We start from the raw sequence: 24,565 nt of genomic DNA on the forward strand, positions 1-24,565 counted from the left end.
TTGATTTTGACCAATAATCAACAGGAGAATTTATTCTAAAAGATTTGATAGTGACAGCCCCACTGGGAACACATCTTCTGATGCTAACTATTGCGACGGTTGTTATACTCAGGTGACCAGATCTCCTCTCTTCTGCCGCCTTCCCCACTTTTTAGGTTGTTATTCACGTTTAGTATTACTGTGGCACACAATTGCAAAGCAACACGCCCAATTAAAACGTTGTTAGCATGGCACTTGACACTTCTTAAATAATAATAACGTGCACTCCTGCTCTCTCCTCCAGCTACGACGTCTCCATCCTGACGTCGGCCTTCCACGAGGGCTCCCTCCTGCGCCACCCGGACTGCCTCCCCCACCCGTCTCTCTACGCCATGGTCCAGAAGTCCCAGCCGCTCCCTCGCCAGCACCAAGTGCAGCCCGCTTCCGCCTGCAAGGGCGACATGGCGGCCATGATCGAGGTGAAGAAACACGACGCGGACCACGACCGCGAAGGCTTCCCGTACGACACGCTGCACATCTACGGCTACGAGGGCCCCGAGTCCATAGCGGGGAGCCTCAGCTCGCTGGGAAGCTCCTCCAGCGGCGGGTCGGACTCAGACTACGACTTCCTGAGCGACTGGGGCCCCAGGTTCAGGACCCTGGCCGAGCTGTACGGCGTGGACGAGTCGTACTACTACCGCTAGTTGACCTTTTCGCCATGACGTCACGCGTACTTCCGGGTGGCAACAACTCACATGACACCATCGGTAAACCAACCCTTTCATGTCATTTGACCGCGGCAGAGTGATTGAGAAAACGGTAGTAAATTTTAGCTTGTTCTCTTGGCAATTCTTGCGTTCTTCTCAGTACAACTATTTACAACATCCACTCCATTTATCCTCACCAACAGCCTCCGCTTGATTCTTCATTTAGATTATTTACTTATTAGGGTTTATTATTTTTTTTAACGGAATTGAAAAACAACTAAACCTTTTGGGATATATTGGCAGCACAACCCCAAACTCAAGTTTTCAAATCAGCGGTAATCAATCACTTTTTCTGCCACCCGGCAGTTCCCCGGCGCCTATTGTTTACAAACATTACGAAAAGGTCTATAGTCTACAACTGCAGCCATCAAAACATCCACAACACAACACACCTGAACAGGAACGGGAACAACAGCTGACTTGGATGGCGTCACTATTATTGTTTCTGCACACAGTGTCTCTTCTCATCCAATCAGATCGAAGGATGCCCCATGAGGGGGAGTGGCCAAACGAGCACAAAGCTGCGATTTAAGGACGCAGTGAGAGACAATCCGAGTTGACGTCTGAGTGTGATTTGTTTATATGGCGTAATTGTACACGCACGCACGCAATACACAACATACGCATAAGACCCCCCCCCCCCCCCCATTTTATTACGAACACACCAAGCAGGTGTACCTCATAAAGTTGTACCAGCTATATAAGCCATGTAATAACGATTTTATGTCCTGGTTGATACCAAACATTTGAAAAGAAACCAATACTGCAATGGTAAGAGCTTGGCCTGGCATCTTTTTACCGTTTCACCCCATTTGTTGGTTTGACGTTTTGACACTTCTCGGCTTTTTATAGTTGACAAAAGCAGACAAAGCTAAATTTGAAGTGCCCCCCCCCCCCCCCCCCCACACACACACACACATGCAAAATGCCTACCTCAGTAGGTACACCTGCACCATTTAAAGACATGCAATACAAAAGCTTCATATCAAGTTAATCAAAGCCAGTTTTGATCGAAGCTATCCGAGGTTGCTTTCAGACTGGATCCTATTGGATACCGACTAAACTTGATCCACATACTGCACATACAGTCAAACATGATCAGGGTTTGTGATTGCCTATAAAGGCCACATAATGGTAGCAAAGGACGACTTATGCCCAAACGAAGCTCCTCAACTGACTTGAACATAGTTTCTTGCCATCAAGATGCTATCAGATAGCGCCAAAGCAACCCTCTTATGGCGGATTTGAGTTTTTCAGCGGATGAAAAAGGATCAGTCCCCCCCCCCCATGCGAATGCCGAATCGCGAATATGCAGGGGCTCACTGTAATAACAGTGTATATTGCTGATTTAAGAATTTCGCCCAGTGTTTTACTTTTGGGCTTTTTAAATTTCAAAAAGCGAACAAGCAAAAGATGTTTGATGATGATTTTTTTTTTACCTCAAATAAGCATGAACTCTACACTGTTACATTAGGTAAGGATTAATTTTTGCTTTTAGTAAAATTTGGCTAGTTTTCCTGAGTCATTTGGTCCATTTCGCCAGATTATCCACTGCGAGCAGAGAGAGAGAGAGAGAAAAGGTCAAAATCGAGTGACGGCAAATGGCCCAGCGCAATTAGCTACTCGGTGTTCCTGTGCTTTTTTTTTTCCTTTGACACAAGCCATCATCGCGCTCATTGTTTGGCGAGGAAAGCTCAACTCTCAGAGGCCTCCTTGCCACGCACAACTCAGGAAGCACACAGCAGCTCCGAGGTGCTTCAACTACTTTAACCTCTCATCCCTCTGGCTACTGGCAGCTGGTGGAAGCACATCCATAAAAAATAATTAAGAAGAAAAAAATAAAGCAGACAATGGCTGACTGCCGTGGGAACAAAAAAAAACAGCGGACTGATCCCAAAAAGTGTGAATCGAGAAAGTTTGAGGTTGTAGATTAAGGTTAGATCACCCACGAAGGGAGAGATCCAAGTGGTAGAAGCTGAACTGCGTTGTAAAAAGACGTTGGGCCAAACTCTAAACTCATTTTAGACCAATCAGAAACCAAAAGAAAGTCATTTCATTGTTTCATCTAAACAAACGTTTGTTGATATTTGATAAACAGAAAATTCCGACATGTACTGAAATTCTTCTGTCTTGTGAAGAATGCCGTTTTGTTTATTGCTGTTCTTGCTTGAAGGCCGCCGTCACAATAGCTGGAAGTCACTTTGGCGTTTTCTCGTCGGCGTTCACGTGTGAACTCGGGCTTCCCTCCAGCCTCCTTCTAATCAGTGCTAAGCTAAACAGCGCTAAACTGAACTTCCTGCCCATCTGGGGGAGGGTTTGAGAGAGGCGGGCGAGGAGGGGGTGGTTATCTCCCTGGCGGTCCGACACATTGTTCCGACTTCCTGTTTCAGTGGGCCTGATAAACAGTCTTGGAGAGGAAGGCTGAGGGGTTGAAGGTGAAGAAGGAACATCACGAAAACAATGAGGCCATTTGAAAAGTTTTCAATGAGGCCACATAATGAGAAACACTCAACATTGCTTGATACTTTTAGATTGATACTTTTGTTAACCTTGTTAGTATTGGACACAAAACAACAATTTTGCAGAATTTCACAACTCCTGTAATCCCTCATTTCTCTGTTGCTTACTCAAAACAGTAGCACCTTGTGAGGCAGGTAAACAAGCTCTATGATGAAATCAAGCGTTGCATTTTAGGGCATGTTGTAAACAACGAGTTGCCTGCTTAAGAGCATTAAACGTATATTCAAACACCAACATGTTCAGTCAATCAAACCATATAATTTCCTTTATCGAAGGTCCGCGAGCTTAACGCGGACACATCATGTGAAACGCCAGTGACGGGCGAACAGAAATGAGCATAGATGTTACGGCAATTGGAAACAACTCTAAACAGCTGCTACTTAGCACACAGAGCAGCAACGCATACAACAAGAGAACTTAACATTGTACATTCAAACATCTAAATGTTCCACCAAAACATATCATTTCATCTCAAGAAACGTCGGCGATCTTAATCCGAACTCCAACAGATGGGCAATTATAAACCATCAAACAACTGCTACCTTACGCAGCAGCAACACATACGTCTTTGTTTGAGTCATAATAAAGGGCCGCCACCTATGGGTAGGGCATTCATTTTGCCTTTTGTCAATGTCTCCCATGAGGGTATTTTTGGAAGAAAATGGGCAAATGTTGAGTTTGCTGAAAAATCTACCACGCGGAATTTTGTCTTGCTTTCTCTCGGGGTGAGAAAATGATTTGTTTTTCAGCCAATTTAAGCACAGAAGAGGCGAGTGTAGATGGACAAATTGGCCAGCCATTTTCTCTCGCTGGCACGGAACAAAATGTGCAAAGAAGAAGAAAAAAGGGCGAACTGAGAGAGAGAAAAAAACAACATAAAATGAAATGTTTAGTTTTTTTTTCTCCTCACATTTTCAGACACGTTTTCACATCTTCACTCCTCGAGTGTTATTGACCATTGAAGTCATCTCTGGGGGTTGTCACGGCAACAGTGGAAACGACAAGCCCGTGCAGCGCTAAAATTATTGACGAGCTTTTGTTTGAAGGTATATTCTTGTTTTAAGTTCAAACAATGAAATTTGTCATTGAGATTTTGCTGAAAATGTTGAATACGTTTCGATTAATTACGTCATTGTCTCAGGTTGGGATGCGAACATCAAGTTGTGTGTGTGTGCGCTCGCACGATAAAAAATATGACTTATTTTTTGTGTTAATTGTGTTACTGACAAACTTTGACATGAAAAACATACAAAAAAATGTGCCTCTCCTTGTGATCGTGTGATCTTTTTATTTGTTATTTCTAAGCATTTAGTCAATTATGATTTCGACACAATCACTTTTCTAAGGCTGTAAAAAGTGTCAATCGTTGGATTTTTCCAAATGAGAGAAGCAGGGTGACAACGTATGAGTGCAAACGTTTTCTCGATAAACTGTGAGATTTAGTAGGAATTTGTACAAAAAAAGTGCGACTGACAAATTTTGTACTCAATTAATGAAATCATTCTTTCAACGAAAAAACATCAATTACTATACAATTATTTGATTTATTTATTCAAACTAATTATTTAAAACAACAAAATGACAGAATTTTTTTTTTATATATATTTGTTGTTTTTCATACTACAGTGATTTCTGTGCAATTTTTGTACAAAATCCCACTAAATTTCGGTGATAAGTGTAAGGCGATCTCATGATCTTCACAAACATTTAAAACTATATATACTGTATATTCTTTGGTGTGTAAATAGAGAAGACGCGTGCCTTCATTATGTCAAGAAAATAATACTGGATTTTCATTTTTTTTGTATTATTATTGTTTTTACGGTGTGTATAAACTGCTTTTTATTACCTGACATTTTTGTATGTGGACAATAAAAATAAACTTTGGAAATGTTTTCATCTGGTGATTGATGCTTGTATGTACTGCATCTATTTTTATTTAACTTTTTTATTTTTAGAGATGTAAAATGTATTTTAAAATGGGAATATTGTAATGCAGTAGTGTCAAAATTGAAGGGTTATACATTCTCTATTAATGGGTAATTAATCGTGTTATAGATCAATTATATATATATTTTTTTATGATTCAATTATGATTAAAAAAAGCCAAATAAGATCCAATGAAAAATTATCGCTAAAAAGCTAAAAAAAAAAAAAACAAATGTACTGTATGTACTCGACAGTTAAATACAACTGAACTGTACTTCCAAAAAAAAAAAAAAAAAAAAAAAAAATGGACTGCATAGTGAACCCTGAAAAAAAGCAAGTATTCCTGAACTTGCTTTTCTGTGGATTTTTTTTTTTGGGGGGGGGTAACGCAACTGGTCTATAGAACTGAGGTGTCACTACCTGGCAAGCAGGAGACTAACCTCGCTGCCGATTGGACGATTTCCCGTCATCCCTTCAAAGTCTGTAACGTGTTTTGTACACGTGTCACGTTACGCAGTGTGGCGATTGGTAAGCTTCCTGTGAGCCTCAAGCAGCGACAAACCACCGCGGGCTCATTTATTCCTTCGCGCTCAACATTGACTTGATGCTTTTCTTTCTGTTTTATTTTTTTTTGTTTATCCCCCCCCCCCCCCCCAAAAAAAAAGACCCAGCGGCGATTTGTACTGCGTGAACACATTTTTTACTTTTCAACAGCATTCAGTTACTGCAAGCTAATGAAACGCTGTTCGTGCGTGTGCATGTTTGTGTGTTTTGTGTGCATCTGTGCGTGTTTGTCTGTGTGTATGCCTTTGTCCGTGTGTTTGTGCGCCTGTATCTGTGCATGTGTTTGCGTGTCAGTGTACGTGTCTGTTCACGTGTGTGTTGTTTACATATGTTTGTGTCTTCGTGTGTATCTGTAATTGTCTGTTTGTATCCGTCTTTTCGTGTGCCTGTGTGTCGTCTGCGTGTGTGTGCGCGCGCACCGTGGATGTGTTTGCGTGTCAGTTTGTTCGCCTGTTTGTCTGCGTGTGTGTCTGTGTGTACGCGTTGTCCGTGTGTCTGTCTTTGTCTATGTGTGCGCTTCTGTCTTTGTGTGCGCGTGTCCACAGTACGTCGGTTTGTTTGTGCATATGTTTCTGTGTGTGCGTGTGTTTTTCTGTGTGCACGTGTTTGTGTTGCTGCGTGTCTGTCCACGTGTGCGCGTGCGTGTTCGTGTTGTGACTCCATGAAAACCCACACCGACTTTTTCCAACAACAACAAGCCGGTGCGCTGAAAAAAATATCAGCGAGCATAGCGATGTCGTGAACGGAACAGAGGATAGGACCCCAAAGGACCCCAAAAATGCGTTTTCTAGTAAAGGTGACCAGGCTCGGACCAGGTTCAGGCAAGGCGTAGGGGTATTTTGTCGAGGCTGCTTTGAAATGTGTTTTTACAGCCTAAAACCCCCCCCCCCCCCCAAAAAAAAATCTGTAAAATTGTTTTTCATTTCATGAATAAATTATGAAATAAAAGAAATTTAAATGTAAAATGTATGTTTTTATTTTACTCATATTTTAAATAAATAACCAATTATTCAACGCAATAAATAAGTAAAAAAGTGAATAATAACATGAATGAATTTTAGGGGGGGGGGGGTATCTAATTAATGCCGCAAATATTACAAGACCCTTGATCATGTAACTACTCAGTGGGCCAGACTACAGCGATAAATGTCCTTTCCATCCAGTCTCGCTCAAACTTTCAAGATGTCAAACGTCATCAAACGTAAGCATGTTATCGATTTTGATGTTGCCGTTGGAGCATCCAATCTGCGGCATCCCGATGCTATCACGCGGCAGGCGTTGCGAGCGGATTACACGCTGGGGTCATGTCAACGTCCCGCGTGGTCTCCCCGTCCGCCGTTGATTCGCGGCCTTCACGGGATTATTCACAGCGTAATCGTGTCGGAGGATGAATGACGCCTTTCATTGAGGTGAGCGAGCCACAGCGCCATGTTTACCAGCGCGCCTCTGTCCTCCATCTTCTTCTTGCAGACATCTGTCACGTGTTCCCAGCGAGCTCCTCGTCTTGAATAAATGATGACAGAGATGATTTGGCGCCCGTGGAGCTCCCCCCCCCCCCCCCCCCCCCCCAAAAAAAGCACCACGGTTCCTAATTTGCTGCCTTTGGAGATGAAGGCACGCTCAAACGGGTTGATTCAAAAATAGACGTGGTGGAAATTCAGACATAGTTAACGTGATCATTGCGGGACTTTTCTGTTGCTTGGATTAATGGGGCAGACGTGCTGTAGTTTGCGATCAGTCTCATAAAAACTGACAAAAAGTTTACTTGGATTTAAACTGCCCCCCAGTGGCCAAGGCTGGGATACCAGAAGGAGCAGCCCGATGAATTGAAGCATTAAGTACGATGCACAAACTGTTTAATACACATATAATAGGTATTCCTTACTAAAGAACACTGCAAAAAAGGTTTGTTGTTTTGTTGAGGGGGAGTTTTCAGTTGTGAGTGTGATCACACAACGAATTCCACTTGTATCTTAAGGCACCACTGTTTTGCGTTTTTCGCTCAAACACGGCACGGCACGTACTGCCCTGCGTCCCCTTTGCCCGTCTTTTTATGTGGTGTCCTCCGCGACCCCGTCCCACAGATGTGCTTTGTCTGCGGCTAACCAGGTATACAAAATGTCAGCCCCGTGTCTAAGCGCAGGATTACACGTCCGCGCTGCCACTTGGACCGGCGGCCGCCGCCCCGTTGCCGTGCAGGCTTAACGCTGCAGCCGACCATCACAAAAAGTGCCAAACAAAGCCGACGTCGAATATAAGTTAACACCCTGCGGTTTTGCCCGTTAGACCTTCCGAGGAATGCGATCAAATGTCCAATTTTCCACAAACACAAAGACGGGGCAGTCAACAATGGCTGCCGCCGCCAGCTGTTTGGCTAGCAGGATGTTAGCGTGCGGCGGCTAATGGGACAAAATGCGGTGAAAAGGAGGATATCCCTCTTTGTCGTCCACTCATCCTCTTTGTTTGCCCCCTTTTGTTCGCGTCAAACAAACACGCTTTCAGCGGGAAATAATGCCAAAAACATACGCCTGTGTGTATATGCCATTGTGTATGCAGTCGTGCTTTGAGATACAAGTTTATTTTGTTCCGTGCAGACAGCAGATACATCGTATGTAACTTTTAATCCAAATGATTGCAAATGTTTACCACCTATACATTTACATTTAATCGGTTATAATGAATCATTTTGATATTCAGTGATCTATATCAATTTATCAGGCATCAGTTATCACATGGTTTCGGTGTTATGAACCTTCACGGCCACACGGGGGGGCTGCTGTACTTTTCAATGATAGCCAGCTGCTGCTGGATCAGGGTCCTAATAATCTGCATCTAGTCAAATGATTCCCCTTGTAATATATTTTCCACATAATATCGTTATGGCTGCAAAAAAATATGTATTTTTCTCTCGTATAATTGTGTGAATGCTGAAGAGCATATATTATTTTGAATCATGAGTCACATGTGGAAAATGTTTCACGTGTTACGTTAAATATGCATCCATCCATTTTCTTTACCGCTTCTCCTCACTCGGGCCGCGGCTATCGTTACGTTAAACATTGCGGCGAAAACAATTGTAGCCTAGTTTGACCACTGGAGAGCGCCATCATGGGGACTGAAGTAATAATGCATACAGATGGATGGTAAACAAACATTTTGTCATGTTGATTCATCAAATATGATGATGAAACTAGAATTTGATTATTTGCTATGACACAAATTAGCAGCAAACCGAACAGGTGAACCGCAAGCCGACGTGGCAAAAACAGCAACGCTCTGAAATACAAGTACAGATACTACGTGCAAGAAAATACGCTGGTAAAAGGAGAAGTACTGTGTTACCCTCGCATATTTGTGATTCACTACTTGCGAATTAACCTTGTTGTCACTTAATTATTGTGTGTAACTGCCAAAAAGTGAGTTAAATGCCTTAGTATCGTTTGTGTAAAATGCCAGCGTACATATTTGTTTGCCCATCTATGCTGTTACGTCAGTTTGTGCTAGCATGCTAGCTCACACCATTGATGATCCTCATGTGAAGGTGGTTAGTTTGTTTTGACTATTTAACTACTGAATACTGTTGTTTATGTAACATGGGTTCATGATTGTGTACATTCTAGATGCATGGCCTCGGTGCTTTATGAGCCTCTCTCCTTCACCATCTTGTGGCATCTTTTGGGAGACTTATTTGCGTCACTTATTCGCAGATTTTCACAATTCGCGACAGGGTTTGGGGGTTCACTGTACCTAAAGAAATCGACGTAAGTAGTACAGTGACATTGGCACAACTGACGTTCAAAGCGGTTGATAGTGTAGATCTGGCCTCTTCACGTCCTGGAGTAACTGCAGACCTGATTCTAATTTGTGTAAGGTGGAACATGCTTTAAGTCGTTAGATCTGACACCGAGGCGGGGAAAACGCGGTGACATTCCCTGCGAGCGTCTGACCCCGGGGGCCGATCTTAGCTGCTACCCTGAGATGCGGAGACAGCTGCAGAGCAAAGCTGCCAAGGGGAGCAGCTATCATCGGTCACCTCAAGCACGGCGTTCATATTAGCCACGCTGTCGGGGGAACCCAGCCCTATATAAAAACACTTTAAAGGCCAATCCGTGCCCCAAAGGAAAATACAGCATAATTTAGTCGTGTTTACATGCGCCGACTCTACGTTGCCTGGGATACTGTATTATGTAATGGATATCGGGATTCGGCATTTCAGAGCAGTAGTTCTGTGCAACAATCAAAATGTTTTCTTTGTGTTTTTTATGCAGAAAAAAAATGGAGATGCATGCTTTTTATGCGCTAGTTATGCCATTTCAACTAAAGGTTTTTGTTCTTTCATTACATGTATGTCAGAATAATATGAGCTTGTTTTTATGTGAAATATTTTCTCCATATTTTACGATCCACCATCAACTCAAAAACATGTCTAGCAGATGAATCTCTACATTTTGACAATGTCCAAACAAAACCTGTATTTAAAATTAATTTATTAACCTATTTTATTTGACAGTGACTATCTAAAAAAAATGCCCCCCGCCCCCCATCATATGTATTTCCAAATTATAGTACGTGTCTATTTTTATGAGAAAGAAAACATGTTTGTAGTATATCGACTGTATTTCCAAATGTTGTCAATATATAAACAAAAGCATTATTTAATGAGTTAGTTAGTTAGTTAGGTTGTTTGTTTTTGATGACAAGTATCTCCAACTTGATTTTGAATTCAAAAGCATATATCATCAAACTTTCAAGTTTTATACAAAAAAACAAACAAACAAATAAAACATGTTCTTTGTGGTTTGGGTAGAAAGGGAAAAAAACCCTCAAAATTTGGACATACCTGTACATGCTTTTATTGGAAAGTGATAATATCCAAAACAGAAACATGTTTTGTTTGGTATCTGGTGTGTTTGTACTACTCGTATCTCCAAATTTGATCAGTGGTGTGCCGTGAGATTGTTCTAATGTAAAATCTGGTCTAAAAGTAGTGGTAGGACTACTTTCCGATGAGACAGGGATTGGTGGCATGCTAGAGTGTTTCAGAAAGAGCACAAAATCAGCAAAAAGCAAATAATGGCTAGGTTCAGGAAGAAATTGTAAAAATTCTGCAAATAGGTAAATCCGGGAGTTAAAAAAACCAAATAGAAACTGTATATTTGTGTATAATACAAGCAAGTATGGTCCCCATCTGTATTTGATTCAGTAATTATATTGGTGACACATTTCAGTGAAGCTATGCTGGCTACTCATCCTCCATTTATCCCAAAAGCTTAACGATGACAGCCTTGAATGTCTTCTTGCCCGGAGGAGCTGACGAGATGCCACGGCGGCCTCACAACATTCAACCAAGCAAGTAAGTAAGCCATCCCGTATCATAAACAGCCGATGAAGAAGTTACAGTACAGGTGGGCTGCAAATATTTTAGCCAGGTGTTTGCAAGGTATGGCCCTCTGTTGTCTCAAGACCCTCTAAAATGAATTCAGAGATTTATTTCTAAATACATTTCCATGTTTGAAGATAAGCGCTGAAAACGTGCACAGACAGAGAACGACTGATCGTTGTACTCAATTTTGGAGATGTGGTGCGAAACTGTTTTTCACCATTTCAGTTTTGCAGATATTTTGGAGCGAAGCTAAAATGGTGCCCAGTGACGCACCTGGGCGTCAAAGTCATAAGTAAAAGTAATTACAAAAGAATTTGAGCGCCACCGTTTGCGTCCGTGGTTAGCCGGCGCAATTCCGAGTTACTTATTCTTATTAGGCTCAAGCTAGCTGGTGCCTAGCGCGGCTTTAAGCGGGTATATTTTCACGACTCAAACATGTCGGGATGTGTAGGCTTAAAGAAAGATGCTAAACGAAGTAGCATGCATTTTTGTGTGGTTTCGCGCTCCAAATGACGTAGCCCATCTGTTCATTTTAAAACAATCAAATTTGACCCTTAAGCACAATAGCACCCTGCTTCATACATTATGCTCGTATGTATTTTACGTTGTTAACTTATGTAAACTATCGTGCTGCTCTCTGCTCCCTTAATTGCGCCCTGATACTCCAATAAAGTTGAATAAATCTGACTAAATTTGCCAACTCCTGGTTTCAGCGACAAAAGGGTGCTATTTATTATAACCATTTTAGTTTTTTTAAATCTTTGTTATGTTCTGTGTTTTGCTATTTAGATGTTCCTGAGCGCTCAATTATTTTATTGTATTTTGTTTTTCTTTCTTGATCCCCAAGAGAAGCTGGTGCAGCAGCAGAGGTGGTGGGGGGTTATTTTTAGAGGGGCTATCAGCAGCTCAGCGGCATACTATACTGAGTGACAGGACAAGTGTTGCGCTAGAGCCGTCCCTCGCTCATTTGGGGGAAGGCATTCCTCGGTGTAAGCGGACCCCCCCCCCCCCCTCCCATCGTACTCTTAGCCAGGGTGGTCGGGGCGGGGTGCACCCCAAAGTGCGTGTGTGTGTTCAGGTATGAGCATCCGCGTCGGGGCTGGGCTTAGAAACACGTCAGAGCTCGGACAACGTGGCAGGCAAAGCGTAGGTTGGAGCGTTTGAGGGGGGCCCTTACTGCTCACCATGGGGCCAAGGCGTTGAGGGCCCCCACCCAGGCAAGAAAAAACAACAACAATAAAGAACGGAACCAGGAAAAAGAAGACAAGTTAAAAGACAAAAAAAAAAAAAAAAAGTTTAGAAAAGAGAGCATCAGAATGGTTACGCAGGAAGTTTCGATTACGTTGTCCGGTGGAGCGCCGTGGGGCTTCCGTCTGCAGGGTGGCGTGGAACACCAGAAGCCATTACAGGTGGCCAAGGTAAGATGGGTCACTCAGTGGCTTAAATGTTGTTTGTTTGTTAAAGTTGATATTTTCCGAGTGAAACTTGGAAACCTATGTCAAAAGAAATTCTAATTTTGCCCACCATCCCAGACTCATTTGGGGCCTGTTTAGAGCTACGCAAAAAGGTGTGAAAAGTTGACCTTGGCGGATGATGTTTACCAATGACTTAGTCCACATTTTATGTGTGTAAGGTTGCGGTTTGTGATTCAGGTCAACCTCTTACCGACTGTATGGCTTTGGGTGGCCATGCCATTGACGTTGCAATCGCTCCACTCAAGTTCAATCTGTCACGCTATTTGCGATTCATATGGAAACACTTGCATCACAGCGGTAAAATTGGGATTAAGATGCCGCGTGGTGTGATGATACCGGGGCGACGCAAGCATTGCTCTCTTCTGCGTTCTTAAATTTGGCATTTGTGGACCTTTTTCAGTTTCATATCTAAATGTATCTAAATTGTATAAACCAGGCACTCAAAGAAAATGTAAAAGACTACCATTTTGACTCCCTAATGTTTTTGTTTATGAGGACTCACATGAGCTGTATGACATCTATTCAGGCTTTTATGCCCACAAATGATTCAACGGGAACAAGTGTTGACCGAGCAGGTGTCTATTTTTGATTTAGAAGCAGCAGGTCATGGGGTTAGACAGGGTGTGTGTTTCATTCAGTTCAGTGCATTTAAAAAAGTAAAATAAATTAAAAAAGAACAACAACAACAACAAAAAGAAAGTCAACCCTGTGCACTTTGTACTTGGCATCCTCGGAATGGAGGTGCTTTATGAGGAGGGTAATGTTCGAGAGCTTGGTCTATGAAAACATTGCAGTGGATGAAGACATACACTACAAATTGTTAGGGATGTTGCGCTTTCAGGTGAAATGTCAGGATGAACCTAAAACGCGCAATAATATTTACAGGTGAACTTAATTTGAACTCCTGTAATATTTTGAATGCACATCCATGAATCGACCAATAAATATCTGGGTTCAAGGATACGTTGGGAAGGTTGGGGTCAGGAAAGGGCAGACATCCATAAAACCAATGCCAAAACCGAGAAGGAAATGAGCTTTGAAATCATAGAAGGCTCATCCAAAACGGCAACCCCGAATAAGGAACAGTTGGGAAGAAGAAGTAGAAGAAGAATTAGAATTGGTATTTAAACGGTCCTCTTCAACATACTGTTTACATTTTGACATAATGAGACCAAGATGACAGCTAACAATTGATCAACAATGTGCTTCTAAAAAGAAGTTCTCACAGGGGAAGTGGCCACTTTGCTTACAGGGTCACATAGTGTCATCAGCAGGTTACAAAAGAGATTACAGAAAGACTGGAAGAGTCACAGAAAGGCATTCAAGTGGACATCCTTGGAAATGTTCATGGAGCAAATACCTGTTGGGGATGTTGCCATTCAGCTCCTTGGTAGAGAAGAAAGTATAGTGGTGTCTTGAGGTACGAGTGAGCCAACTTGGAGTTTTTCCAAGATACCAGCTGTCATTTTTTTGCTTTGACTTGAGATACAAGCGCAGTACGTTGGCTCAACTCAATTTAATTCGCTTCACATTAAGCAGCTGTTTGGCAAATAGAGATCAAGTCATCAAAAAAAGAAGAGAAGTCAGCTTCGCTTAATGCTGACAACCCATGGAAAACGCCATTGACATGCTCACGGTTAGCATCGCTAGTCACGGTTTTAGATGCAACTGATATTTGAACACAAACGGTGGAGAAACATTTGTAGACAGATATTCCAACAATATTCACAGGCACATTTTCATTATCCTCTATCCTCTATGAAAAATGACTAATGTTTCAGCATCTTCGTCAGTCACCGACAGTAGTCTTAGAAATATGATTGTTCTTTCTCTCCGTCTGTAGTATTATACTGCTTCCCAATGGCCAAGGTTGGCACACCGGAAGGAGCGGCACAATGAATTGGACTGCTGCATTACATCATCATCCACAAAGTGTTGAATTCTTTACATTCATTTCAATTATGTTACGACTCTGTTTTTAGAAAGTACAATATTATAGAGTGCTACTTCTCCTTATTAAAAACATTATTTGGGCAGGGCAGGAATGGATTGATGGCCTTTCCATTCATTTCATTAAGGAAAGACAGATATGAGTGTTTTGAGTCACAAGCGTGGTCACGGAAGAAATTAAACTCGCATCCCAAGGCCCCACTGTGCATTTATATCTGGATGACTTAGCTGTAGTGTTTATACCGAGCGACCGGGACATCAAATCACCTTTACGGCACAGGACAGCTGCTCTTGTTCAGATCTAAAACGGCGTGCTCCTTCACCCCTGAGAGCGAGGAGGCGTGGTCACATCAGACGTCATATATGCCAACAGGTGTATGAGTCGAGCTCTGACAGTTTGGGATTTTGGGAGCGCTAGGTTTGCGCTTGTGGACCGGTGCCTGTGCGCGTTTCTGTGTTTATTCATGAGTGAGCGTGTATTTTTGTACCAGTGGCGTGCTCCCGTGAATGTGTGGTTTTGTGTGTGTGTGTGTGTGTGTGTTTGTGTTTGTGGGCATGTAAGGATATCAGAACCGTTACGCTTTGTAACTGCAAGGTGACTGAACGAATCATTGATATTCTGCACCACAAGCAGGCCACTATGAAAAAGGCTTCGCTAAATGAGGATGTGGGATTGCGTTACATTTCAACCAGAATAGCCAAGAAAAAAAAACGATTACGTTGACTCAGGCAATTCTTTTTTTAAGCCTAAACGTACAGTCAAGGCAGTAGCTACTGTAAAATGTCTGAGCGCCACTGCACTGGCTTGACTGGAATTCATAATCAGAGGTGGGTGGACTCGAATCACATGACTTGACTCGACTTACGTCACTTGACTCGAGTAAGACTTAAGTCGTCAATGTTACGACTTTTGATTTACTATCTTATGAAAGTCTCAACTTGAACTACATCTGACTTATTTTTTTGTGTCGTGCACATGAACCTAGCAAATCAGCAGTATGCTATGATGCAGAGTGCAGAGGTCACCTCACGAAGCAAGTATCATTGAGGGAGGGCCAAAGATTATATTTGGATTCAAGAATGATTTTGCTTTTGCGAAAATCGTGCAAGATGCAAGGTTTGCAACTTAAAAGATTAGAGACACAACATCTATGACCTCTAACTTCATCTGTCACTATAAAACCAACAAAGACACGTAAGCTCCGTGAACTTCACAGTTTAGCTAACCGATAGCTGGTCAAACTGACTGAGGTTCATGTCAGTTATGTGTTTCGTTGAGAAGACAAATTGATAGGCAATGCAGAGACTGGTTTTAGAACAGTTACAAAACGGCAAACTAAAGCAATTGCAGGTACTGAGTGCAAAGTGGCTTATGTGAGACTATACATTGCGAGGGTTAGGGTTTTTGCCACAGTAACTTGGGTTCAGACTTACCTATGACTTGCACATATGTGATTTAGACTCAGCTCTCTTCATAATGGGACTCACTGACTTGGTTTTCATTGAACCTGCATCACTTTAGGGTAGGCACAACGCCACGGTCCAGATGAAGCTCGGGCACAAATAGCAAAGCTCCAAAAGAAGAAAGCTATTGGCTGTCATCTGCCTGTTTAAGAGTGTATGAGTGTTCCACTTGAGCGGCAACATGTGGCATGTGTTCACAGCAAGGCAAAGCTGTCAGGGAATACGCCTACTGCAGACACACGACACAAACACTGCCGTGTATGCTTTACAGTTGAAATCTGCCGACAAGCCATATCAGCCTGACCTTTGAAGCGAGTAAAACATTAATCGGCTTGTTACAATGGCACCTGTCAGTGGGTAGGTTTTATTAGACTGTAAGTGAACGCTGTCCTTCAAGTCATTCATTCCATTAAGTACAAGGGCTCACCTACAGGGGCCCCGCTGTACTGCAGATTTGTTTTGCGGAACGCATCTAATTGTGTGTCGCGGATGCCGGAAATGATGAGAACGCACTACATAAAGCCCCCAAAACTCACTTTAACACAGTTCCTTGGCAACCGGATGGCGCCGAAGCAATACTTATACACACTGTAAAACACATGCACAAAGGATGTGCCTCTGTCCTGACGATCTGTGCTGATGCAGGTGCGCAAACGCAGCAAGGCGTGCAGAGCCGGGCTGAGGGAGGCGGACGAGCTGGTGTCCATCAACAACCAGCCATGTGAAGCATTATCCCATGCCCAGGCTATGAACCTCATAGACGCCTCCCCAGGAATACTACATATCCGTGTCAAAAGGTAAGAACAGAAGTGGGAGTTAGCATATATCTGCAAGTCATAAGTAAGTCTCAGGTTTTACCTTCCAATTTTCAAGCAAGTGCCAAGTCACTGGGGCAAAAATCCAGCAAGTCGGTTCCCCACGAAATTTCAAGCAAGTCGAGAAATGTCATTACTTGGGTTAAGGACGTCATGAGTCAAGTCATATAATCTTGCTAGGTCACAACATATTTTTGCACATTAGCCACTTTGCAGTCAATATCTGCACTTGCGTTGGTTAGCTGTACAAACACATTCACAATCACAGTTTTTTTAATAGTTCCAAAACCCAAATCTCTGTATTGTCTATTACTTTATTGTCTTGTCAATTAAACACAAAATCAACATGACGCTTAGTTAGCTCTCTGACCAGTTAGCTAAACTGTCAAATTAACATAGTTTACCTGTCTTTGCGGTTTTATAGTGTTACATAGGTGTTCTGTCTCTTAATTCTTAAATTCAAACCTTGCATGTTGCCATTCTATTTTTTCTAATCTTAACAAAAACTTGATCTTTGCATCTCAATGTAATCATTTTCGGAGTCCCCTCCGTGATACTTGCTTCTTGAGGTGGCCTCTGGATTCTGCATCATACTGTAGCATGTATGTGGCTTGCCAGGTTCGCTCGCATTTCACCCAAAAACAAAACAAATGAAACACTATCTTGAAAATGTAGAGTTTTAAAAGTAAACTGGCAAGACTTGTAGTTTAAGTCTATGTCAAGTCGAGTCCCATGAATACCAAGTCAGCCAAATGGGGTCTTTATAAATCTCAGCCAAGCACTTAAGTCTGAATTGAGTCATGTGCCTCAAGCCCCCCACCTCTTGTAAGAAGTACCCTAAATTCTGGTGTTCCAAGCATTTACAGAAGTCTGGACCTTCCTACTTGCAGAGTACCTGCTGGGTTTCAGTCTGTGGTGCTTGTGACCCGCGCCCCTTCTCCTCGCATCGACAAGGAATACCGTGCTTCCCTGCAGACTCTGTCACCCACCGACGTCCACCAAGCGCCCGTCCGCGAGGTCCACCGCAGCCGATCTTCTCTGACCAGCGGCCTGACTTCTCCGCCCGGTAGCGAGGCCTACTATGGAGAAACCGATAGCGACGCAGAGGTGGCGGGTTACGAGAGGCAGCGGCGTCAGAAACGACGCAGCCCCAACTCCAACCCAGGGAAACAGATGGGATGGACCTCCCCTGGGGGAGGGGAAACGTCGGAGATGAGTGGCTATGACAGCGCCCCAGATGCAAACGCTTATCTAAATTCGCCAGAAGGATTTGGCGGAGGTGGAAACAGGGGGTTGCCAGGGGTGGCACGAAGAGAAGTGATTTACCAGCCCGCTGCTCCAGGAATGTGGTCCTCCCAGACATCAACTGAGACATCTTCCATCATCTCGTCAGCAGATGACCAGGGGCCGCGGGATGGAGAGCGGGAGGAGGGCTTTCTGGAGCTTGCTAACATCCCACTAGTATCCCCCGAGAGGGCAAAGGAGGCATTGATGCTGGGCTCTCGGAGCCAGCTTGTGCCCATGGTGGGCCCTGTGAATAACCCAATTGATGAGGAACTGACAACAACCTACATGGAAAAGGCCAAGCAAGCCAGTAAGTACAGCTGTCTATAAACATCCTCATTGATATACTGCTGAACACAGCATAGCTGGTAGAGTTTCCATTTTTTAATCACCAATTTTATGCACAAAATTCAGTGATCAGACACATCACCATCGTATACGGTATCAAGTAAAGAACGTATGAATCGAAAATAATGCTCCTGTTTTCCCTTCTGAAGTGCATAGTTGGGACATGTTTCATGTCTCATTTCTTTTAAGTTCTGTTTCCAGTCACCTAAGGCAACTTTGCAACTTTCTACCAGCTTGCACATACATTAAATATCTCACAGGTTTATCCTTCGCTCCAGCTAATGTGAGAAGCTGAGGGTTTGCCAGGAATTTTTCCAGAAGTGCTGCTGTGGCAGATGAGGTGATTGATTGATTGGCTGTTAAGGCCTGGGTTTGTATGAAGACCTCGGAGAGAAATCTGAGATATCTGACCTTACTGCTGTATACGTGCTATTGACTCATCTTCTTGACATCAAACTTTAAACAGTAGTATGTGTCCAGTTTATATTTAGGCAAGATTCATGTTTGATTAATGTTTATTTTGTGCAATCGAACACAATGATGCCTCCTAATAGCTGCGGCTTATACACTCTGCAGAGCTTAACCGAGGAGACACGCCACAGGACAAGCATGTAAAGGAAGCCAGAAGCAAGTGTAGAACAATTGCATCCCTGCTGACAGACGCTCCCAATCCTCACTCTAAAGGGGTGCTGATGTTCAAGAAAAGGCGCCAGCGCTCCAAGAAATATACCCTCACAAGCTTCGGCAGTGTGGATGAAGATCAGTGCCCGGACTCTCAAGAGGAAGATGGGGTGTCACTTGGCAGTGAGTCAGAATTTGAGGAAGAGGGATTTTCGTCCGCTCCTGACCCAACTTGGGATAGTGACTACTTGAATATGCTAGAGAAGAGGGCGACTGCGGGTGCCGAGGGCCGTGGGGATGGGGAGGAGGATGCTCCAAGTCCGGGCTTGAATGCTACCACGGGGAAGGGTGCCCAGTTGTTTGAACAGCAGAGGAAAAGGGCTGCTGAGCATGCCAAAAAGGTGGAGGCAACACACTCTCAGGTGGCCCAGCAAGCTATGAATGAGCAAGCCCAGATGTTTTACCCAGACATTCAAGGTAATACAGCCTTACAGCAAGATGTGTACCAAGCCCAAGCAACCTTTAGCATATCTAATGGAGATCCATCCCAAGCCACAGGCGGACCTACTACCATGGGGATGCAAGGGCGACCCTGGTCGGCCATTTCCTCTGTGGATATGATCGTTGGCAGTACACCACCAGTAGAGACACCCATACCAAAAGCACCTGCCAGTAATGTTCTCAATAGAACTGCCCGTCCTTTTACACCTGGCTTCATAACTATTCGGGCTGCAACTGCTCCGGTAGCATTCAAACCATCTGCCACAAAGACAAACCAGCGACCTACCTCAGCAGCTGCTGTGCCACCGCCATTTTCCACTGTCCAAGACCAGGCTATTAACGCTACATCAGTAATGTTACAGCTGTCCCCCGGTCCTCCTGTCTCTTCTAAACCTGCTGGTCCTGTAACCCGCACAGTGGAGGCTTCTGTCACTCTAAACCCTTCGACCAGTCCCTCTTTTGTAGAGACAACACAAACAGCTCAACAGATGAGTGCTGCTTATCCAGTTCCATATGTAAATGTGCCTCCAATGGCCCCACCTCCACCCCAAGCTCCAACACAACCCATGTTTTCTGCTCCACCACAGCCCATGGTTTCAGCTCCACCAGAGCATATGGTACCAGCTCTACCACAGCCCGTGGTGTCAGCTACACCACAATACATGGTTTCAGGTCCAATTCTTTCTACATCTCAAATTCCCAGTACAATTCATAGAGTCGCAATGGTTCCTCCAGTTGTGCCAGTCGCTCCTCAATGCACTACTCAAATTCCCATGACACCTGTAGCACCAGTGTCCCTGGTCTCAGAGCCAGAAGCGATAGCTCCAACCCCTGTTCTTGGTCCAGGAGGTCGTACAGGAATCTTACTAGAGGCTCGTCGCCGTGGTGGAAAGCCCAAACCTATGTTCAATGTACCGGAAGTCAAGAAGAATTCCCCGAACCCTGAGCTGTTGTCCATGGTGCAGAATTTTGATGAGAGGGCCACACATCCCAAGTATGGCCGACCGTTCTCTGAAGATATTTATGATGGTGCACAGGAAGGAAGCAGTGCAGCAGTCAACATAGGGAAGATGCCACCCCGGGTAGCACCCAAGCCTCGGGTTCTGCAGGAGGCCCCAGAGATCATTCAAGCAGGGGGCAAGGGGGCTCAGCTCTTTACCCGCAGAAAGAACCGCATGGGTATGTATGTAGTGGATGCCCCTCCACAGTCCCATCACCAACAGGAAGTGTCCTTGCATGGTGCTGCACAACCCCCTGACCCCTCCTCCTCTCAATGGAAATACTCCTCCAATGTGCGTGCCCCTCCTCCCATTGGGTATAACCCACTCCTGGCCCCCTCTATCCCCACAGGGCCTCGGAGGAACATGGGCAGGCCAGGCAGCAGGGGTAAAGGTGGCTCTCAGCGAGAGGGCATCCAAGCTCTGGATTTCATGAGAAGACAGCCCTACCAGCTAAACTCTGCCATGTTCAACTACAGTGGAAGTGCTGCAAATATCTCAGCCAGTCCTTCTCACCAGGACCAGAGGCAGGGCCACTATACAGCAATGGTGGGCAGCTCTTTAACTTCACCTAAGCAGATACCCGTAAAAATAGTTCGCGCCTATGAGATCAAGAGATTCTCAACACCAACACCTATGTCCGCTCCCACTCTAGTCCCCAAAGTCCTCGCACCTCGCTCAGCCACCACCCTTGGAGAGCGTATAAATCACTCTGACATGACCACTCCACCTCCTGGTCCAACTGCTCCGACCCCAGAAACCAACTTGGCACGAGCCCCATTCAGAGAGACAGCTTTACTTTCCTCACAAATAGCTGGATTGCCCAGCCTTCCAAAATTATCTGCCATGCCTCCTCCAAATTCTGTGTCTGGTGTAGCAACACATTACAGTCCGGTGTCCTACACCACCGGCCTCCAGGGAGCTAAGCAGTTCCAGAGTGCTCCTGAGCTCAGTATTCTTTCATTGTTGCCCCCTCTCAAAGCCAACCCGATCCAGGCACCCAAACCACGTTTTGTTGCCACCAAGGGGGGTGTTCAGCCTCGTGTGTGGAGACCTGGGGCAATTTAAACAACTGGAAACCAACCACTACCACACCTGGAGACTATCATGTACGATTCATATAGCCAACAGTGTAATTACCTTTGCTGCTAGTGTTAGTTTGCTTGTTTTTCCACATACTTAGCCAAAGAAATACAAGGTACTATATACTCTAACAGAGATGTGGTCGCGGTTTTGGAAAGGGATGTCTATCCCTCCTAACATAAACAAGCAACCCTATACACAATATAATATTAAGCTATTTGGTTTAAGATTCTAGACGTAGACTTGTTCATTATTTTGATATTGCTGCTTACTCACCTGCATCTTTAAATTAGTACTGTACTATTAAGACACTGTATGCTGTAACGCAAACCATAGGCAAACACATTCATTCTAATTTGAAATGCACAAATGATGGTCAATGTAAATTTATATTCGTAAACCTACGACAAAATAATGTTCGATCACGATGACTTACTGTTGTGGCACTCTGCTATTAATTCCCCTCCTCGTCCTAGTAAACAATGTGCGCCCACGTTACATTGCAGAATAGTAGTCATGTACAGCTTCCTAATACAAAAATGGCACTGCAGATAAGAGTGGTCTTTACAGATTTGTGTAACTCATACATTTTATTTTATTAAATAAATAACACAGATGAACGAGTGTTTATTTTGTTGGTTTTATATGAAGTTGTGCAAGGGAAGGTTGATTTACTGTAAGCCTTAATAAAAGGGTTATATGATACGAGAGAGGCTGTGGAGAGGTGGAATTGATCGCTAGGATAATAATAGGACAGACAACTGAATGTAGTCAGTGATCAACATTGCCCATGAAGGATTATGATCATATTTTTGTTTGTATGCAAGAGGATAAATTCAATTGTTTAAGTCATGAAAACACTGCCTGTAGACATTCATGGAAGATGTGACTAGAGATTAGATGGTAAAGATGACAAAAGGTTGATGCACTGAGGTGTGAGGGTTTCTTTCTCAAATACTGATATTGCTTGCAATTTTAAAAAAATAATTGATTTTAGATGAGAAGTTCTACTTTGGTTCATTTCTACTGTATGGATGTCAAGGCTTTAAAAAAGACCTTTATGGTTATAAGCTGTGAAGTATGATACCATTTTTCTGGGTACTGAGGACATGTGTGAAGATGTTAACATTTACAACAAAATGAGACATTATTATCCATCCATCCATCCATCCACTGTCTGAGCCGCTTCTCCTCACTAGGGTCGCGGGCGCGCTGGAGCCTATCCCAGCTATCATCGGGCAGGAGGCGGGGTACACCCGGAACTGGTTGCCAGTCAATCTCAGGGCACATGTTGTAAACAAACAACCATTCGCACTCACATTCACACCTATGGGCAATTTAGAGTCTTCAATTAACCTTGCATGCATGTTTTTGGGATGTGGGAGGAAACCGGAGAGAAGCCACGCAGGCACGGGGAGAACATGCAAACTCCACACAGGTGGGATTGAACCCCGAGACATTTTTAGATGAATAAAATTTGATCTGAAATGCACTCCACTTGTCTCACGTGTCTGGTTTTATACTGCCCCCTGTTGTTCATTATGCAACCATACTACTGTACTGTATTTTAGTCTAATCAAACTCAAGCAATTGAACTTTATTTTTAAGTGCTTTTCATACGGGAAAAAAAATGCAGCTCAAAGCACTTCACATGAATGAAAAATATATAAAAATAAATCAAACCCGCTTGCCGCTTGTCCGGGACACAGTAACACACACACAGGTCAAAAATAATCCCGTAATGACCAAATAACCTGAGGCTGAGTGCAGATCATCCAGGTGAGGTCATATACTGTACAATGCAGTATACACAGTCATACCTTAGGCGCCCCTGCAATACACTTTATACACTATACAGATTGATTACAAAATAGATGAGGATAAATAACAGGAGGAATAAATGCATGCGAGCAATCTGGAAACAACACTGGATGTACTTATAATACAATAACTAGCTTTTCTGATTCAAACGTGCATGAAATTTGATATATATTTTTTGGCTGAAAAAGATTGTGTTTCGGGCACTGGGTGGCGCTGGAGTATTGCAGTGTGTCTTCTGGGGCACATTTGGATGGATATCTCCATTCTCAAGGTTCGTAGACAAAGCATTAAAATCACACACACTCTGATCTTTAATCTGATATTCAAATAGCTTATTTATTGGCTCTTACATACATTTAATATGAGTAAAATGTCACATCTCCTGTGTGATTCCTTGACTATAAAGATTTGATTGCATTTTATAGGGCTGTCAATCGATTATAATATTTTCAAAATCTGATGAATCACACTTTTGAATTTGAATTAATCGCGATTAATCACAGACGCCAAATATAGTGCCACATTTTGCTTTCAGATGGTATTTGAAACATGTTGTGCTTTAATGAAAAGAGAGTTCAGCACTGCACGATATGCAAATGATTATGATTATTATTTTTGTTTTCAAAACACCAATCGGGGTGACTTTTGAAGCAAAATTTGATCAACTAATAATCGATTAATAAGCAACTAATCGATTAGCAAATTAACCGACAACTACAACCCCAATTCCAATGAAGTTGGGACGGTGTGTTATACATAAATAAAAACAGAATTCAATGATTTGAAAATCATGCTCAACCTATATTTCATTGAATACACTACAAAGACAAGATATTTCATGTTCAAATTTTATGGTTGCAACACGTTCCAAAAAAAGCTGGGACAGGTCGCAAAAAATACTGAGAAAGTTGAGGAATGCTCATCAAACACCTGTTTGGAAGATCCCACGGGCGAACAGGCTCATTGGGAACAGGTGGGTGCCATGATTGGGTAGAAAAGGAGCTTCCCTGAATTGCTCAGTCATTTACGAGCAAAGATGGGGCGAGGTTCACCTCTTTGTGAA

General features: G+C 43.4%; 2 protein-coding genes across 2 annotated transcripts in view; both read left to right on the plus strand.

Moving 5' to 3' along the window:
• The window catches only part of cdh5 (cadherin 5), a 32,832-nt gene extending 27,677 nt beyond the window's left edge, over positions 1-5,155 (plus strand). The window contains exon 15 of the mRNA XM_061691002.1: positions 284-5,155. Within this exon, the coding sequence (XP_061546986.1) occupies positions 284-683 (400 nt within the window). The 3' untranslated portion in view covers positions 684-5,155. The remainder of the gene's footprint in view (positions 1-283) is intronic.
• Positions 5,156-12,218: 7,063 nt separating this feature from the next.
• Positions 12,219-23,090, plus strand: synpo2la (synaptopodin 2-like a). Its single transcript, XM_061690135.1, has 4 exons — positions 12,219-12,560; positions 16,677-16,828; positions 17,737-18,440; positions 19,055-23,090. Exons 1-4 carry the CDS (start codon positions 12,459-12,461, stop codon positions 21,664-21,666), a joined length of 3,570 nt encoding a protein of 1,189 aa, XP_061546119.1. The 5' UTR covers positions 12,219-12,458; the 3' UTR covers positions 21,667-23,090.
• Positions 23,091-24,565: the final 1,475 nt, after the last annotated feature.

This window comes from Phycodurus eques, chromosome 11, assembly GCF_024500275.1.
Source record: "Phycodurus eques isolate BA_2022a chromosome 11, UOR_Pequ_1.1, whole genome shotgun sequence".
In the NCBI taxonomy this organism is placed as follows: Eukaryota; Metazoa; Chordata; class Actinopteri; order Syngnathiformes; family Syngnathidae; genus Phycodurus; species Phycodurus eques.